A 19947-nucleotide genomic window follows, 5' to 3' on the forward strand; every position below is an offset into this window, starting at 1 on the left:
CCTTTCGCCGCCCAGGCAACTCACCTCCGTGGCAATGACAGGGAGGTCCAAGAGGCCGCACCAGACCTGCTTCGCCATCTCGTGCCACCTTCCTGCTGTCCCACGAAGGCTGGGCAGGAATGTGTACCAGGTGTCTGCACTGAAGCTGCCCTCCTTCGCCTCCTCCAGAAGTTCTTTGAGAAGCTCCAGATAAGCTCTTGGCACCACCTTACTGACCAGATCTTCATTCCAGACAACCTGCCATGCACATGAAGTGTTACTCCCTCTCCATCTCACTTAGAAATCCCTTAATCTCACTCACATTCATGCTGTACAAAAATGTAACCTTAATTAGTCCAACAAAAAGTGAAGAAAAAACGACAACCTGACCTAGGCCAAGATAACTTGCTAACCAATTCACACCTTAAAGTAACTCAACCCCAAGCAAGCTAACATTAACTAAACCAAAACTAAACTTGATCTGAACCAGTCACGTTCAAAGTGTAGTGACCCAACATGTGCAAAGAAGGACCCAAGACTCTCTGGGTCAATGAGGAGTCTCTTTGGCTCAGTGGCAAGCTGTTGGCCTTCCCACCTTCCTCGGCATGGGTTCACATCTCCCAACTGCAATGAAGGTTGTTGTTGTAATATTAAATGACTTCAAATGCCCTTAAAGCTCATTTTCCTTCTTCCTCTTTCTCTTTTTCTTCTTCTTCTCATATAATGTCTTTGTTTTCACTTATGGGGTCAAACAGGCTATGATTGAGTCTCTCAAACTCTTGACTATCATAATACTCTCTCCTCCCTGGTGTTCATCCCTCTCTCATGTCTTTCTCCACATACTCTCCAGGTCATCTTCAGTCTCCCATCTGGTCTCCTCCCTCCTAACTCCACCTCCGAGTACATAGCCCTCCTCCTCCCTCCTCCTGACGTGTCCATAGCACCTCAACCTTTGCCTCCTCAGCACACTCAACACGTCCTCCACACCGCACCTTCTCACCACCTCCTCGTTTGATGCTGTATCATCCCATCTCACATGCCCCAGGTATCTCGGCATTCTGCACACCTTATCCTAGGTAGACCAGTTTCTCATGTGTTTATAAAAGCAACAAAGATGAAAGTAACTGCCACAACACACACATCTGGCTCAGCACATTCAAACTACCACACCACTGCCTCACCTCTGACAAACACAACACACACCAAGACAAACCTTCAACCGCAAGATACTCTTCTGTCTGTGTGGTTGTATATCCGTTTACTGTGACTAGATAAACCTGGTAACACACACACACACACACACACACTTACATCTGGCTCATTGACGCTACTCTCACTCGTCCTCCACTTCACTTGTCTTCGGTTCTGGCTGAGGACAAAGGTTCCATTGACTTGTATGGGGAGGTCAGTCTGGCTGCTGGGGTCTGGGGGCAGCGGCAGGAAGCTGAAGATGTGCCCCTTGGCTCTAGGTGCTGCAGGCGGGGAGACAGGGACTGCCACGCCCACCAGAGGGATGTGCTTGTCCTTGTTCCGTCCAGTCCACGTCATCCACTCTTTGTCTTCCTGCCCTGGTAGTAAGTGGAGGACCCTCAGAGTCTGCTTCTGGACTACCCTTTCTCTTACTCTGGTCGTGAGTGTAGCCTCATAGGAGCAGGAGAGAGCACTGGATAGGGAGCCTCTGGACTGGCACAGACTCTGCCTGAAGCTCCTCTTCTTGTTCCTCACCTCCTCCGCGGCCCGGCTGGTTATCGTCATGGAGTGGGTGACATTTACCTTCCCCGCTGTATGAATGCCAAGAGTGACCTTCTCCAGGGACTTCAGGAAGGTGAGGCAGATGTCAGCCTCCACAGCAAAGGACAGAAAGAGGTTCTCAACATGACTTGGGGTGTAGAGTGTGTCCGAGATCTTGGAGGCAGACCGTCGCAGGGGAAACCAGAACAGAGTGCCTGGGAGATTGCTGTCAGCCTTGAGGTGTTTGGTGAGGTAATATTCAAAAGCCTGGTGGCTGGAAGGGTCAGGCAGCACCTCCGTCAGCTTGTCGAGGGGGAGGGAGCGACACATCTTGTCCTCGGGTTCACTGGGGTCCATGAAGAGCGCCTGCGTCCCGCTGATGATGGTGACATAGTCTGCAGAAAAGTGACTTACTCACTACTGCTGACACCAGATCAATTACAAGGTTTCTATTACTTTACTAATTCTTTTAATTTTGATTTATTAACATGACTAATTGTCACCACAACTATTACTCTTACTTGATCATCTCTTATCATTAATTTTGTGGGTGATACAGTAATTACAGTTAGGTAATCTAGAGGTTAGTGGTTTGGGCATCTAGAGAAGTATCTGGATAGAAGGTGTGTAGAGGAGAAAGGAAAGGAAGTGCATGGCAAGCAGATGAGATAAAAGGGGCAACTGAGGCTAAAAGAAGGACTTTTGGGAGATGAGATGAGAAAAAAAAGCACTGAGGAACATTGGAGAAAGACTGATCAGGCAAAGTAAGGAGAGAGTAGTTGAGTAGTCTGGCAGGTAGGTACATTAAGGTGCTGCCCAAAGTAATCTGAACTCGGGGACCTTTCCATACACAGTTCTGCCTCTTGCCACTAGGAGGAGGCGGCAGCACCTTTTGTGGCTCAGCACAGGAATGGCCGCAGTGTGAGTGGACGCATTGTTCAGTTCACTTCTTTTGTAAGGCCTTGCTTGGACCTGCATCAAGTTCTGCTTCAAGATCAACAAGACAGCTGCAGTAACTCACCGGTTGCTTCAGGAAGCCTTTGGTGACAAAGCCACGTCCCGAAGCAGAACATTTTTCTGGTACAGGCGTTTCAAGGAGGAATCAACGTCCGTTGAGGATGGTGATAGTTCTGAATGAACGTCAACAAGCACAACACCAGAAAACATGAAAAAGGTTTCAGGCCATCCTTGCAGATCACAGACGAACTATCCATGGTGTTTGTGATGTCACAGGACTGTCGTGCAGGAGTGTTAACGCATTTTGTTGGATGAGTTGGACGAGAGACACATGGCTGCAAAATATGTGCTGAGATTGCTGGGTAACGAACAGAAGGCACATCTGGGTTTTTCATCATGACAAGGCGCCCGCCCACATGTCACTTGTTGCTTGGCAGCTCCAGGCTTCCAATAACATGGAGGTCACTCCCCACCCCACCCCATCTGCCTGACCTTGCCCATGATACTTTTTCTTGTTTCTCAAGATGAAATTATAAAGTTCAGCATTTTGACTCAATTGAGGAGATCCAGAAAGAATTGCAGGAGGTGCTTGAGACCCATCACACTTGAGGCCTTAAGGGATACATGGAATTGTGGGGAAAAAATAAAAGGGCCTGCTGTACACCTCCCCAAGGGGACTATTTCAAAGGTGAAAGAGACCCAGAAGGTTGGGTAACTTGTTACCCTACAATATTCAAATTACTGAGACTTATGGGTAGCACCTGATATGAGAAAAATACTGTGCCTGGAAGATGAAAAGCTCTTCAGGAAAGAAGTGCAGGGAGGAGAGGGTGAAGCTTGCAAAATAAAGTGAAGGGGGGATGGAGAGCAGAAGTGACCAATTCAGAAAGAAAATGAACGTAGGGCAGCACATCCACAGGGGGAGATGGAGAGGAGAGAGATATAGAAGGCAATAAGGGATAGAGTAGCCTGCCACACCTGAAAAAGTGGGCGTAAGCCACTCCCAGTGACATACATACCAGAGGCGAGGGGCTGCTGCAAGCCTGTCAAAAACCCTCCCGAGTCCTCACTTTGTTTCCCTAATGTCTCATCAACACCAGAGTAATTCAGCATGCTCTCTAACGACAGATTTTCTTACTTGCCACACCACACTACATGCACATGACACAGCTCATTTCCTCAAAATTTTGTTTCAAAATTACAATTATAACCATGATGGACGAAAAAAAACTCAGTTCCCATCCAAGATTATATTAAGATTCTTACTACTGACTACTTACTACTGTTCCCTTCTGGCATGACTCCTCAGAAAGCTTGTGGAAGCAATGGGAGTGCATCCTATTGTCCTTGAAAGCTGTGCCTCTGTGCTGACACCCTGCCTGGTCACACTCTTTGTCTCTCTCAACACCTACTGTTGCTTCCTGCTGGAGGCAGGCTTACATAGAACCTGTAACACTCAACTCTACCTGTAACAGTTAACTATCTGCAACAGTTAAATTTACCTTTATCACAATCAGCTCTACCTGTAATAAGGTCCATTCTACCTGTACTTAGTCAAACTTCTCCGTAGAGCAGTACACTTTACCTGTCAGGTGGAACACAGACTTGAAGCCAAGGCCAAACTGACCCACCCGCACAGGGTCGTTCTTCTTGACGCTGTCACCGAGCTTGCGGATGCCGTGCCAGTCTTCCTCCGAGAACGTGGCATCGTTGAACAGGCACAGCCCTGGGCCCTGCACCCACACAACACACAGCATGTCAGGCCAGGACACACTCCCCATTACCACACACCATCCAAGTAATGCACACACACACACACCATCCAAGTAATTCACACACACACACCATCCAAGTAATGCACACACACACACCATCCAAGTAATTCACACACACACACCATCCAAGTAATTCACACACACACACCATCCAAGTAATTCACACACACACACCATCCAAGTAATTCACACACACACACCATCCAAGTAATTCACACACACACCCTGCCTGGTCAAACTCTTTCGCCTCTGCCAGTAAACATCTACCTTTCCTTCCTGCTGGAAGTATGCCTTCATACAGCCTGTGCCTAAGAAGGGTGACTGTTCCAATCCATCAAACTACCACCCTATAGCTTTACTTTCCTGTCTATCTTATGCTTTTTAATCAATCCTTAACCGGAAGATTCAAAAGCACCTTTCCATTTCTGACCTTCTATCTGATCGCCAGTATGGGTTCCGCAAGGGGCGTTCTACTGGCGATCTTCTTGCTCTCTTAACTGACTCTTGGTCATCCTCTCTTAGCCGTTTCAGTGAAACTTTCGCAGTTGCGCTAGACATATCGAAAGCTTTCAATAGTCTGGCACAAGACTTGCTTTCTAAACTGCCCCCTTACGGTTTCTATCCTTCTCTCTGTTCCTTTATCTCCAGCTTCCTTTCCGGCCGTTCTATCTCCGCTGTGGTAGACGGTCACTGTTCTTCCCCTAAACCTATCAATAGTGGTGTTCCACAGGGCTCAGTCCTATCACCCACTCTCTTCCTGTTATTCATCAATGATTTTCTTTCCATAACAAACTGTCCTATCCATTCATATGCTGACGACTCCACTCTGCATTATTCAACTTCTTTCAACAGAAGACCTTCTCAACAGGAATTACAAGACTACAGACTGGAGGCTGCAAAACGCTTAACCTCAGACCTTGCTATCATTTCCGATTGGGGTAAAAGGAACCTTGTGTCCTTCAATGCCTCAAAAACCCAATTTCTCCACCTATCAACTCAACATAATCTTCCAAACACCTATCCCCTATTCTTCAATAACCCTCAGCTGTCACCTTCTTTAACACTAAATATCCTCGGTCTATCCTAAGCTCAAAATCTCAACTGGAAACTTCACGTCTCCTCTCTCACTAAATCAGCTTCCTCGAGGCTGGGCGTTCTGTACCGTCTCCGCCAGTTCTTCTCCCCGACACAGATGCTTTCCATTTATTGGGGCCTTGTCCTGTAGCAGTCACCGCTGAGAGCCGTGTGCTCTTCCCCCTGGTGACTAAGAAAATGAGGCGCGACAAGCATAGACTTCTTAGTGATTTCATATAAAATATTTAAGACTACCTTTGTCCTCGTCTCCTGTGCCATCTATGTATGGTTTCCTTATCTCTCATCGAGCTCTCTGTAGTCCGTGTTGCGTCTTCATTGTTAACTTTTCTTGTTCTCGTTTATCTTCAACTGTCCGTCCACGTCCTACTATACACTCCTCATACATATTGTTCCACATATACACCAACACTTAAATGTTAATACTACACAAGCAACATTCACACAAACGCATACACAAACAAACACCTATTCTATGTGCTGTGCTTGTCCTAATGACCTGTGTGATGTTTGCCCAATAAAGTACAGAGACACGCCAGTCCTCGTCAACAGACCAATTTGGTCGGCTAAATTTTGATCGCCAATAGAGTCGGTCTGTCAGCTCCCTGCTCCGGGCCGCCTTTGGCAAAGGCCCGTGCACCCTCGTGTAAGAGGGAGCAATCTTCCCCCCCCCGAATAAAGTAACCCTGGCGGATATGACTTTCTCTATCCGTGAACTGATTAGCACTGAGAACACTCGCTACCACCAACAGTCCACCCTCATATGGAGTATGCATCTCACGTGTGGGGGGCACTCCACTCACACAGCTCTCCTGGACAGAGTAGAGTTTAACAGAGGTGGGCAAGTGCGGTACTTAGTGTGGTAGTACCGCTTCACACAAAAAGTACTGCACTACCACGAACCGCACTAAAAAATCCTGCGGTACTTTTTGCGGTACTTTGAAAACTACTGGAGACGACAATTGCAGCTCCTCGGTTACAAGGAGTATTCCATGGACTGGCAGGAGGGGGTCAAGAAGGAGGAAGAGGAGGAGGAGGAGTGCTGAGGTCTGAGGAAACTGGAGAATATTTTTCTATTATATATAAAATATGAAAAATATTATATAAATTGATTCCAAAAGTGCATCTGTAGCTGTATGATTTATTATTGCTTTTATTTTGGGAAAATCTATTGCTAAGGCAATTGTACCAAGTTTCCTTTGTTTGGATATCCAGGATAGGCACTTAAGTATTTTTTTATTTTGACTACTGCAAACGCAGTACCGCACAACGCATACCGCACTGGGGAAGAAAAAAATGAGACCGCACTACTCTGGAAAAACTACCGCAGTACTGCAACCGCACTAATGATTTTTCAGTACTGTGCCCACCTCCTTTTACTGACAACCTTCTACCTCTTAAATTCCACTGCCATGTTGCCTCTCTATCTTCAATCGATATTTTCATGCTGACTGTTCTTTTGAACTTGCTAATTGCATGCCTTCCCCCTTCCTGCGGCCCCGCTGCACACGACTTTCTACTCATGCTCATCCCTATACTGTCCAAACCCTTATGCAAGAGTAACTAGGATCTCCATTCTTTCATCCCTTTCACTGGTAAACTCTGGAACAGCCTTCCTTCATCTGTATTTCCTCCTGCCTATGACTTGATCTCTTTCAAGAAGAGTGTATCAAGACACCTCTCCACCTGAAACTGACCTCTCTTTGGCTACTCTTTTGTTTTTTCTTTTGTGGGAGCGGCAAGTAGCGAGCTTTTTTTTTGTACTCTTTTTGTTGCCCTTGAGCCGTGTCCTTTGATGTAAAAAAAAAAAAAAAAAAAAAAAAAAAAAAATGCTGTCTTGCTGAAATGGTTACAGCTAGAGCACGCTTTAATTCCAGGGTGCAAAACACTCAAACCATAACCCATTTTGGTATAATACAAAAAAAAAGTGAGCAAATGAGAGAAAACCCATCCACACACACACACACACCTACTGCCTCACCTCAATGAACCGTTGCACCTCCTCTCGGGCCCCAGGCTGCCGCAGGGGCTCCAGGAAGTGAACCACCTCCACACGCGTCGCCCCGGCATCCTCGGCATTCTGCACCAGCTCCTGTGGGAGTGGAAGGCTTGGTACAGTGATCCCTAATGAGAAAACATGACAACATGTCTGATCACTGAGCTAAAAATACAAAAAAATGACCATTCTATGGTTAAGAACAGCTGCTGAATCCACAACTCTACCTATAATAGTATCAAACAATAGGGCAAGGACACAGCCCTGCCTCAATCCTGTGTTCACGGGAAAGCTGGACACACACACCCAGCACACACTTCACAGCACTCCAGGGTGCAGGCCAGTCAATTGGTCAATAGTTCTTGCAGGAATCCCTCGGAGTTGCAGGAGATCCCAGAGTGCCTCATGATGCACTGAGTCAAACACCTTCTTGAGATCGACATAGGCTGCAGCCAAACCCTGTCGAAACTCTTGTTGGCCCTCCACCAGCACACGAAGCACAGGAATACTTCATGGCATGAACCCAGACTGCTCAGCTCTGCAGCTTCAGCACCTGGCTGCGAATCCACATCATCAATAGGTGGGCAAGCACCTTGCTTGGCACAGAACAGTGTAATACCACGGTAGTTGTTGCAGTCCTGACGGTCCCCTTTTCCTTTCCAGACAGTGATGAATTATTTTTTTTTTTTGGGGGGGGTGGGCAAGGGGTGGCACTGCTCCCCTTACCAGGTTCTCTGCCCCCCCAACTTAAATTCTGACATCAATGAGAATGCTGTTAATTATATTAAGGAGGGTGACATACCAGTTTTTAGCATTAGGGCTGATGGAGCTTGTGACCCTACCAACACAAAAAATATATCTGTAGTTGTAAGATATGTAAAATAAAGGAGTCTAATTGGTATGCCAACAACAGATGATTTTAAAACAGAAAGCCTGGCCTCACTGATAGTTAAAACACTAATTGAATGTGGACTAGATTGCAGTAATGTATTACCTCAATGTTATAATGGAGCATCTGTGATGCCAGGTCAGCATGGAGGTGTTAAATAAAAGCTACAAGAAAAACTTCAAAGGAAATAACCTGCCTCCTTCAATATCTCCATTGCCCCCCTACGGTTGGACATCTGGGGACGGGCCTGGATGAGATGACTGACCCCAAGAATTATAGACTACATGGATAGCTCACTGAAACGTCATCGATAACGTCATGACTGCGTAATGGTCATCTGGTTCACTCTCTCCATACAAAATGTATTAAGAAAACCATTACATATTAATCTTGTCACTCATTCATAGTCAAATTTTGCGCTTTTTTTATTGCTAAGGATATATAATTAAATTAGGCAGCTGTTGAGTTGGCAAATAATATACAGTAATATAAATATTTGATAAATATGTTATTACAAAGGTACTAAGAAATATTGCTGTCTACCATATATCAATGCTTACGTTTTCTCAAATTTCATTAACATTCATTTTCTACAACTTTACAAGGGTAACTAATCCTGTCATCAATATCGTTATAGATAATATAGAAGTTGGTATATTCTTTGTGTATTCTTACGTATACATTGACCCCAATATACATTATTTATATTAACCATTGGATATATAATTTTCCTGATCCAACAGTAATACTTCAATTATTGACAATTAATATATATCAATGTTAGCTATTTTGATGACAGGATTAGTTACCCCTGCAAAGTTGTAGAAAATGAATGTTGATGAAACGTGAGAAAACGTAAGCATCAATATTAATTTATTATGGTATACAGCAATATTTCATAGTACCTTTTTAATAATATATTTCTCAAATATTTATATTACTGTATACTATTTGCCAGCTCAACAGCTGCCTAATTTGATTACATATACTTAACATTAAAAAAAGCGCAAAATCTGACTATGAATGAGTGACAAGATTAATAAGTAATGGTTTTCTAAAACATTTTACATGGAGAATGAGCCAGATTGTATGCGCGGTGCATTGTGGGTAAAACAAATGCATAGTAAGCTATCCTTATTATATAGGTTGAGCCACTGTAACACCCATATATAGCACAAATCACCATTTTCACTGAGCACGCTGTGGTGAGAACACAGTGAACTAGTTTCCCACCCAGCACCATTTGTGTACATGTGTGACGTCATCTGCGGTGCATTGTGGGTAAAACAAATGCTTAGTGAGCTATCCTTATAGTATATGATCCTTGACTGACCCCTTTCTGTCAGGAAGAGTTGGGACTATTCGGCCGTAATTTTTTCAGACGTTGTCCTGTCCGGCCGTGATCCTGTTCGGTCGTTAGAACTTTAGGCCGCATATTATATAGGCCATTAAATAGTTCACTGTAATACGTTCCAGCACCAGCAGGATCGTTTGGGTCGTGAGATGCTTAGGCCGAAGGGGCGAAGCGACCAGTGAGAAAATCGTATAAAACAGGAGCTATACCACGCCTGCGCCAGAACGGGCTGGGTCGACCATCAGGACCCACCGGGAAGAAGCCTACCGGCGCAATAAGCCAAAACGTAGGGAAAAAAAAAAAAAAAAAAAAAAAAAAAGCTTGGGGATGACCTCAGACGAAATAACATATACATCCTAATTCAGAAAGCAGAAAAAAACGATGTGACCGGGAATGTAACTCGGTTGCGAGTTACACCAGTCTCGGAGGTGATGTAACACGAATTTTTTTTCAGACTTCAAGGAAATGCTATATAAATAATGTTTCCCAATAAGTAAATAACAGTATATGAGTTAAAAAATAAAGTCCTTCCGTAAAAACGAGGTGCTACATACAGCGGATATGTTGAAACATATGTTATATCTCTCGGATATCACTATATCCGTCAGTCCGTTCACAGCCACGCCACACACCATGGAGTTCATCTACGCATTATTGCATGACCGTGCTGAAACGCCAGAATTTTCTCTTTGCTACACTCCCACACGACCACTGCGTGTAACGAAACACATGAGAAATTAATCCAGACAAGGAAAGGTCTTGCTGGTGCCAGGGATAGAACCCGTGACCAGCGAAACGGGAAAGCCACTTCTTAACCAGTGGGCCAAAGAGGTACCCCACTCAGAGTGAGTTATGGGAGGCTCGCCCATCAGGCAAGTCAGTTGCACTACAGTGCTTTGTAAAGGGAAAGGCGATACCGTGATCGCCTTGACCCTCTCTCCTTGACTGAGGAGGAACTCATCAGCCATTACGGGGAGGGTGCACGCCACCCCCACAGGTTTGGTGGCACTCAGAATTATTATCTTCATATGCTTAGTCACGACTCTCAACTCCGTGAATAAGTTTTGCATTAGTGGTTTCCTTTCCACCCTTCATATTAAAACTGAGCGTTTCCTAAACCTAACCTAGACTGTACAGATTTTTTTTTAACGTGGTAATCGATCCCTTTCCGTGACTAAAAAATAAGACTGTACACCGTGTACAGATCTCAGTATGTGGTCCTACTAATAACATTTACATTATTATTAAGGCAATTCCAGCATTATTTCTATACTCGTCAGTCATCACTACCCTATTCAGGTAATGGCAATACTTTATGGACCTTCCTTTGCAAACTAGATAATAACACATATATACTGGAGCCACAACAGGGTGTGGACGAGCAATTTAAAGTAACCTAACCAAACTAACATGAAGTAAGCAAGCAAAGTAAACACATAACAAACACATGTATACATATTAGAAAAAAAGTCAAATAAAATGCTTGCAGTCAGCAAGACCGGAAGGCGCACGGCGAATTTGCCGCCGCCGAAAAGCTAAAATAAATTCCATACAAGCTCCAACCAGCAGTTCTCATTCCCGATTATTTTGAAGCCAAATATCAATATCCGTTTGCTTTACTCTCTCTCTCTCTCTCTCTCTCTCTCTCTCTCTCTCTCTCTCTCTCTCTCTCTCTCTCTCTGCATGGCTGAGAGAGTTTCTCCATGGCCGTGGAGGGCAAGTCCGCTTCCAGGGACATGTTTCGAGGCGCTTCGACCACGTCAACGGCACACCTCGAGGCAGTATCCTCAGCCCCTTCCTCTTCAACGTTCTCATGGAGGAGCTGATGAGCGTTGACTACGGAGAGGGGGCTAAGCTCCTCTGCTATGCTGACGACCTTGCCCTAGTCCTGAACCACCGAACCTGTCTCCATCAAGTTCCACACGCCCTCAACCAGCTCAACAGGAAGTGCACAGAACTAGGGCTCAAGATCAACTTTGAAAAGTCCAAGTTCATGGCAGTTGGCATGCCTTCCCCTGAACGGCCCTTCCAAATAGCAAACCAGGACCTCGCCTACACTACCACCCACCAGTACGGCAGTACCTGGGTGTCTGGCTGGACAGTCACCTTCGGTTCGGCACTCCGGTACGCTATCTAAGAGAGCGCGTAGCAACTCGCACCAACATCCTGAGAGCTCTGTCCAAACAAAACACGGGGGCATCCTATCGTGTCTTACGCGCCTTTTACACACACGCCATACGGTCTATCATAGACTACTGCGCTCCTTGCCTGTGTTCGCTCTCCCCTGCACTCACAAAGAAGTTAGAGGTGGCACAAAATGACGCTCTCGGGGTCATCCTAGGAGCCCCGCCATGGACCCGCCTGACCAACCTTCGCCTGGAAAGTGGCTTCCCATCACTCCACCACCGCATCCTGGCCCGAACATCCACTGTAGTTGGGAAGTTCATGAAGCAGCAACCACACGGCACAGTCTCCACACAGCTGCTTCATGCCTTCCAGAGACCACCACAAGCCACTCCAGACGGGGACTGGATACATGATGCCGCCGACGCAGTCCGTCACTTGGAAGTGGAGAGGCTTGTCTGCAGTGGCTCAGACCTGCCACACCCTGGCTACCACTCCCCTCCGCCCTGGGTTCCTGGTCCATTCCAGATGAGCCTCCCTACCACCTCAGCTCCTAGGGCCTCTCACCCCATCACCCTCCGCCAAGAGGCTTTGCAGCGCGTGGCTTCCATGGACGACAGGACTGCCAGCCACTACTACACCGATGGCTCGCTGGGCGCCGATGGGTCTGTGGGGGCTGCCTTCGTGTGCGGAACCCAGACAGAACTGTGGCGCCTGCCACCGCAAGTCTCCATCCTGCAGGCAGAACTGGCAGCCATCCTCTGTGCCCTGCGTCACGCCACTGTCAACATGAACACCACCATCATCCACTCCGACTCGCTGTCAGCCCTCAAGGTCCTGCAGGCGAAGAGCGTCAGAGACAACATTCGGCTCATAACCACCATCCTCCATGAAGCCAACACCCTTGTCTCACTGGGCAAGAACATCATCCTGGACTGGTTGCCAAGCCACGTTGGTCTGAGAGGGAACGAGAAGGCTGACCGTGCTGCTGCCACGGCTCGGTCCCTTCCACAGATCACCTATTTCATTTCTTTCCCGTTCCCCGCTTCGCGCGCTGCATCAAAGACACTCCTCGTCACTGATAATACCGTTTGGTCTACCAAGCCTGCTTTCCTCCCTGGAAGGGGGAAGAGATTGACTGATAATACGGCTGTAAGACTACCCACATGCTGTCCAGAAGACCACCCATCAACCCTGACTCTGGAAGAGACCGTCCAAGTGAATCAAAAATTAGTTCTGGGGGGCAGCATGAGCCAAACATAACTGGCGCCACTATTAAAAATTGCCTGCGCCATGACGGGCTTGGGCTGACCACCAGGCCCCTGGAGAAAGCCTACCAGCCCTATAGGCTGAAATGTAAAAAAAAAATAAAAAAATAAAAAAGTGTGATTAGGCACTCTACCTTGATGATCTGGCCGTTGTCTGGGTACTGCGACAGAATGTTGTGCAGCTGACCAACCACCGTCGGCCTCTCAAAGGTGCTGTAGCTGAAGGGGTCTCCGGGGCCACCTACGGGAGGGGGGAGGAGAAGAGGAAGGGATCATGTACGAGGGAACAAGTGAGACACGGGCTGAGCGTACGTTGAGTTCTTTAATGCGGCTGGTAACAGACTGCCCAGTGCCCTACACAGTGTTCCCAGTGGAAAAAACTAAAACGTACCATAAAAAATGATCAAAATGTAAAAATGTACCACATGGCTGAAAAAAAGTATCAAAAAAAGTATCAACCGGTAATTTTAGGTAATTTATATTTTAGTGAAGATATTACTTAAATATTATTTTTTTAACTCTTACTCTTACGTCTGGCAGTGATGTAGGGTGTACACAGTCTGCAGTGTCTATTGCAGCATGATGACTTGTATGATAACAGAGAGAGAGAGAGAGAGAGAGAGAGAGAGAGAGAGATTAAAACTTATAATTAAGATAACACAGACAATGTAGAATTCTAATCTGTATGTGGAAAAACAATACATTTGGTATAGATATACAATTTATTACTATCTTACAAAATAATATCTATGCTTTTGATAAATTAACGATCTTATGGCATTCTATGTATAATTCAATGTATAGTGAATGTTGTCCATCATGATGACAATGATATATGAAAGTGCCCCAATATTATCTACCATTTCACAATGCTATCCAGCTCCTTCCTAAATAAAACTGTTTTATTTTTTTTAATAAACCGAGAGAGCAGCTCAAAAATAACAAACAAAAAAACCCCGCTAATCACTGCTCCCTAACAAGAAAAAAAAAGAGTAGTCAGTTACTTGAGCTTAAAATACCGTATCTCCTCTTTAAGCAATTAAAACAATAAGTAAAATATTATTGATTTCCTACTTTTGGTCATTATCACATTTCATTTTTCACATTTCCCTGGATGCATCGGTGAGACGAAAATGTATCCTTTTTCTTACTAAATTGGTAAAAAAGTATCAAATTTTTCCTCAATGATAATTTCGTACCACTTTAGCTTAAATGTAAAAATGTACCGCTACCGACAAAAAGTATCAAAATGGTACTTTTGTACCGTCACTGGGAACCCTGGCCCTACACAGCGGTGCTGCCGGCCAATCCCGGCGGCAGCCCAACATATCGTACAGATCAGATACGGGTGAGAAGAGGAAGAGCTGAGATAAGGGTCAAGAAATAAAAAGAAGAGCAGAGACAAGGGTGAAGAGGAAAGGAAGGTAGGGGTGAGTAGAGGAGAGGCAGAGATGAGACAAATGTGAAGAGAAGAGGGAGACTCCAACTCCAGCCCGAAGTAACCGACTCCTCGACTCCTGCTGATTGACTGACTCTACTCCCCTGACACAAGCACCTCGTTTAACCTTCCCCTCAAACACCTCAGCATCAACCAAATAAGTCTGTTTATTTTTTTTTTTTTTTGCTTATTTTCTTCCCTTTAAGCCCTAGGACTAAACCAATAACAATTAATCTTTTCCAAGTAGGCTACATACACAAATTGAGCATCGACAGTCTGTAACTGAAGTCTATACTTATGTTTATGAGATGTCAAAAAATTTATTTGACAGGGAATAATAAAAATAAAACCACAAAAAAAGGGGGGGAGTAATTATCAGAAAAATGCTACTCCTACATACTTGCGAGGAGAGGACTAGATTACACAGCTAACAAAAATAAAAAAAATAAGTTAACCAGCAAACTAACTTAAATAAAACGATGCTTCAAAGAGCTGCTTCGAATAGCGCTTCAGAGTGCGAGGGAAGGCAGCGAGAGAGGAAGCGAGCCTGTCAGCGGCAGCAGCTTATAGCTATCGAAAGAAGACGGGTCGGCGCTGGTTGTGCTCCACCGTCGGGCTCGATATTTCCTAAGACACGGCAAGCAGTCGACGCCCTGGATTTCTACTACTTACTGCCGGGATACGTCAAACTACAATACTGCTCCCGCATCACCAGCCTTACCAGATACGGCGGGCAGACACGACGCCCGGACTACTATACTACTAGCAACTAGGATTCGTCGATCAACAATACTGCTGCCTGTCATTAACACCCTGATGGTTACAGGTAAGTACATTTCTAATATTAATCCTAATTTGGCCAAATAGGTGAGGTGTTAGGAGGGGAAAGAAATACGCACGACTCGAGAGAATCGAAGACGTTGCGTATGAAGCAGTACTGTGCGTGTGGTGCGTCATAACGTCCACGCGACAGAAGGGCAGTAACGTGTTCGGCACCACGAACAAGCGGTGTCGTTACGGAGCATGAGAACAACAAACCTCAGGTAAATTATATTAATAGTTCAGAATCACCTGAGGTTGTCATGCTAAATAAATTAACTTTCACAACAATACACTAAATCATTACGTTTCGCCCTTTTCAGTGGTTTGTTTAGTGTACGAGGACAACATTCAAATAACTGGAATCCTTCTCCCTTTTATGTGAGTAGAAACCTGAACACCTTTTTATAAACCCAGCATTTAACTGTGAGCCGCACCTACGAAGGTGAGGGGATTTCAGAGGGTTTACCCCAATAAGTGGCTACATATTTTCCACATGACCCTTGACTATCCCAGCCTTAAACCCAAAGCCATCTTCTAATGTAGTTTCTTTCCCTCATCTAAGCTAAGGCCTCCTAGCCACTGATCAGATGTTTTCTAAGGCATTTAAACGCTGAGGTGGAATGGTCCATCTTGCCGCTGTAAACACCCACTTTTATATATTGTCACAGCATAAACCCAATAAGTGTCTCTGCTGGTCCTGTCTCATTGACTTCCCTGGGCCCAACACCCAGGCACAGGCCGGCTGCCCTCGCCACCACACGCCGAAGACACACTCACCCGCGCTGGCCGAAGGCGGTACCGCACCCGAAGGTAACCTGCAAGAAAAGGGTGCCGTTACGTTCCCTGTACCGTCGGTGGAAAGACAAACTCCTGCCTTCTCTAATTATAAAACCTCCTGCCCTTTTAATATGATGTCGGTCCAGATTTATTTCAATAAACCCTTCCCTATCTCGTTTCAAGTACATTTTTACTCTAAATTAGCTAATTTACATATAATAATAAATTAATAAATAACTGAGGACTTTGTTTGGGTGTATTTCTAAAAGGATACCTGTAATAAGTTTTTTTTTTTTTTCAACAAAGGAGGCAGCTCAAGGGCACACAAAAAAAGAAAACTAATAAAAAAAAGCTCGCTGCTCCTAAAAAGAAACTAAAGAGGTGGCCGAAAGCAAGATCAAAGACTAGGCCTGATAAGGGAGCCTCCATAGCTGGGCGTTATCGCGATAAGTTATCGCGATACTTTATCGCTGATAACAAAATCGGGTTATCGGCCATCCGTTACTTATTTAAATATATATCGGTATCTTCGTTACTTTTGTAACCAAACTAGCGATAATCGCTACTTTTTTCCGCCTCTCAGAAAAAAAAAACTGTCTCCTTACTGCGCATGCGTGGCCCGGTGTTGTATGAAAAAACTTCGGGGTATGAAATGTCTTCGGTGATGAGATTTCATACTTAGATCATGAAAATTAAAACATTAGGTTATTTTTTTATGCTACTCAAAAATCAGTATATCAGAGGAAAATCATTTAACTTTGCCCCAAAAATTATTGTCCACTGCTTCAAATTTGATATTCCATATTCGTTTGTGACCATGCCATGATACTGAAGGCACCCGGTGTTGTGTTATTTGGTGTCCCATCGCCAAAAGCTGGCGCTTTTGTTTATAAACACTGGTCTCTCGTGAACTGCGCATGCTCAGACCATAAAGTGTAGACCTGTACAGTCTCACAATGCTTTTTTAACACATTAAGAGTTGCTGGAAAGCTGAATCAAACATACAGTACCACCATCCTCGCCGTTTCTAGAACGACGTGCACTCTGTACATATAAATACAACTCATACAGAGTGTCGTTCTAGAAACAGCGAGGATGGTGGTAGTGGTACTATATGTCTGATTCAGCCTTCCAGCAACTCTTAATTACGGTTTAAAAGCTTTGTGAGACTGTACAGGTCTACGCTTGCTGGTCTAAGCATGCACCATTCACGAGAGACCAGTGTTTGTAAACAATTTTTGACGGTGGGGACGCCAAATAACACAACACCGGTTCAGGCATTTCTAGTATTACCGTCCATAGGTACGTGTTAACGTGTGGTTTTAAGGTTTTGTAAGTTTCCTAAAATACAGATAATGGAAATTTGAATTCATCAATGTTGTTCTATCTGAAATATCAATATAGTATCGTTTTCGCCTATCGGACTTATCGCTAGCTAGTATCGGAATTGTGGATTTATATCGGGTATCGGTTATCGGTTATCGCCTATATTTGTGTCTCTAGTTAACGAATATCGGTTATCGCCGTTAAGGTTTTTCATTATCAGTTATCGGTTATCGGGAATAAGGTTTTATGTTATCGTGCCCAGCTATGGGAGCCTCCCATAACCCACTTGGCGAGTGGGGTGCCTCTTTGGCCGACTCGGTAAGGAGTGGCTCTCCCGTCACGCTGGTCGCGGGTTCAATCCCAGGCAGCCGGCGAATACCCTCTCCTTGTCTTGATTAGTTTATCGTGTTCCGATATACGCAGAGGAAGTGTGGGGCCGAGAGAAAAAGAGAAAATTAAATCTCGGCATTTCAAATGAAAACACACACACACACACACATTATGTAAAGAAATACAGCTTCCCCAATAGATGCATCGACCAGTGAAACAGTTTATAGACAAACATACTGTTCAATCCAGAAACATCAATGAGTTTAATGAAGTTTGACAAAGAAAGGACAACACGAGCGTACCTTGTCCAGTAGCAAACAATATATTTTTTAAAATTGATGCTGATACACTTGATGTGTTTTTGTGCTCTAGGTATGGTCAGGATCTCGTAGAAGTATACCCAAAGCACCCACACACAAGACCGCCTTTGTGTCTACAACAGCATCAATTTGGATTTTGCGCGGGTCTTTTCACGATAACAAGAAAAGTTCAAGTAGTAGGCAGGAGGAAATACAAAGGAGGGCTGTTCCAAAACTCTACCAGCGAAATAGATGAAAGAAAGGGAGATGCTGGTTAAGGGTCTGACTAGGCCATAGTGAAGGAGTTCTCCAGTGTCGTCATGACATGCATGGTTTGATGTCCGTATGATACTGATTATTCAAAGGCAAACATCAAGATGATATTTCAAGAAATTCATATTGGAAAGCACATTGGAAGGGCTAAATTATTTGTTAAATAAGTTTTTTGAAATTCCCCCAAAAAGAGTGGGTTTCAATGTTGGGAACTCAAAAAAAATTTTTCAGTCGTTTCTTGCGAATTTATTCGATTTTATACCCTTTCGAGTCGGTGTTTGAGCCCGGTCACTCATTATAAAATATAGCCCTTTCATTTTGCCGTCGATTGATACCAAAAACATTTCTGTAGCCCCAGAAATAAGGCAGTTATGGCGATTCGCACCAAAGCGGTTGATTTTCCAAAATTCGCGGCTTAATGACAAGGGAGCCGCAAAATCAAAAGTCCGCCGTCCATTACTTGAGATGTCACTGGCTGTATACTTCATACGAGGGCGGACAAGGCCCTTGTATATGGACGGTATCTGGGAGGGGGAAAAGAACTGGCGGAGACAACACATAACGCCCAACCTCGAGAAAGCTGTTGTAGGAGAGATGTGAAGTGTCCAGTTAAGAGTTTGAGTTAAGGATAGACCGAGGATGTTTACTGTAGATTTGTGTAGAAGAAGGTGACAGCTGAGTGTTGTCGAAGAATAGTGGATAAGTGTTAGGTAGATTGTGTCGAGCTGAAAGGTGAAATAACAGTTTTTGAGGCGCTGAAGGACATCAAATTCCTCCTGCCCCAGGCAGAAATGATGGCAAGGTCTGAGGTTAAGCGTTCTGCAGCCTCCAGGCAAGTCTTGTAACTCCTGACGGGAGGGCCTTCTGTCGAATAATGCTGAGAAGAGTCATCAGCGCACGAGTGGATATGACAGTTTGTTGTAGAAAGATCATTGATGAATAACAGAGTGGGAGACTGGACAGAGCCCTGTGGGACACCACTGTTGATAGCTTTAGGGGAGTGGTTCTCAACCTTTTTCGCTCCATTCCCCCTTTCATGAATTCTCAACATCCTTGTGGTCCCCCCCCTCATTTTTCTCCTAAACCCCACCCCGCCAAAAAAAAGGTAAAAGAAAAATGTGTCTCCCGTCATTATCACTACTTGCAGAGCGACGGCACATGGACATGTACTGAACACGTCACATCACACAGACAGGGACTGAACGTGTAAAATCTTAAATAATAAATTTTAAATAGCAAAAAAGTTCACCATATTATTTAACTTACTTTTTAATGTCGCTGTAATCAATTAAAATAAAAATCTCCCAGGAGTGATTTTTTTTATTCAGATTCCTAACATTATGTTGTGCTCGAAGCTTCCCCCGGCGACCATAGGCCTCTAGAAGGCTCCGGGAGAAGCGAACAGGGGGGCGGGGAGCAAGGCGAGCCGTCCGCGCCGACGTCAGGCGGGAAGTGTTGCCAACTCGCATATATTTTTGCTACATGTTCTTGTATGATCTAAAATATACTGTAACAAT

At 44.8% G+C, this 19947-nt stretch overlaps 1 protein-coding gene and 1 long non-coding RNA gene across 4 annotated transcripts in view; one reads left to right on the forward strand and one right to left on the reverse strand.

Annotated features, from left to right (window-relative positions):
- LOC127009926 (sacsin-like) overlaps nucleotides 1-19947 on the reverse strand; it is a 60698-nt gene that overhangs the window by 38062 nt on the left and 2689 nt on the right. The window contains exons 2-7 of one of the 2 annotated variants that reach the window (XM_050883459.1): nucleotides 16203-16240; nucleotides 13300-13406; nucleotides 7516-7626; nucleotides 4253-4400; nucleotides 1291-2105; nucleotides 25-237 (exon numbers count right to left, since the gene is read on the reverse strand). In XM_050883459.1, the coding sequence (XP_050739416.1) occupies nucleotides 25-237; nucleotides 1291-2105; nucleotides 4253-4400; nucleotides 7516-7626; nucleotides 13300-13406; nucleotides 16203-16240 (1432 nt within the window). The remainder of the gene's footprint in view (nucleotides 1-24; nucleotides 238-1290; nucleotides 2106-4252; nucleotides 4401-7515; nucleotides 7627-13299; nucleotides 13407-16202; nucleotides 16241-19947) is intronic. The other variant, XM_050883460.1, reaches the window with a different exon arrangement.
- LOC127009927 (uncharacterized) lies at nucleotides 14453-16440 on the forward strand. Of its 2 annotated transcripts, XR_007762545.1 has the most exons (3): nucleotides 14453-15429; nucleotides 15746-15803; nucleotides 16157-16440. It is a non-coding gene; the product is annotated as an uncharacterized LOC127009927 (long non-coding RNA). The 2 variants fall into 2 exon arrangements; XR_007762546.1 differs by having other exon boundaries at nucleotides 15746-16440.

The sequence above is a fragment of the Eriocheir sinensis genome, chromosome 42 (assembly GCF_024679095.1).
Source record: "Eriocheir sinensis breed Jianghai 21 chromosome 42, ASM2467909v1, whole genome shotgun sequence".
NCBI lineage: Eukaryota > Metazoa > Arthropoda > Malacostraca > Decapoda > Varunidae > Eriocheir > Eriocheir sinensis.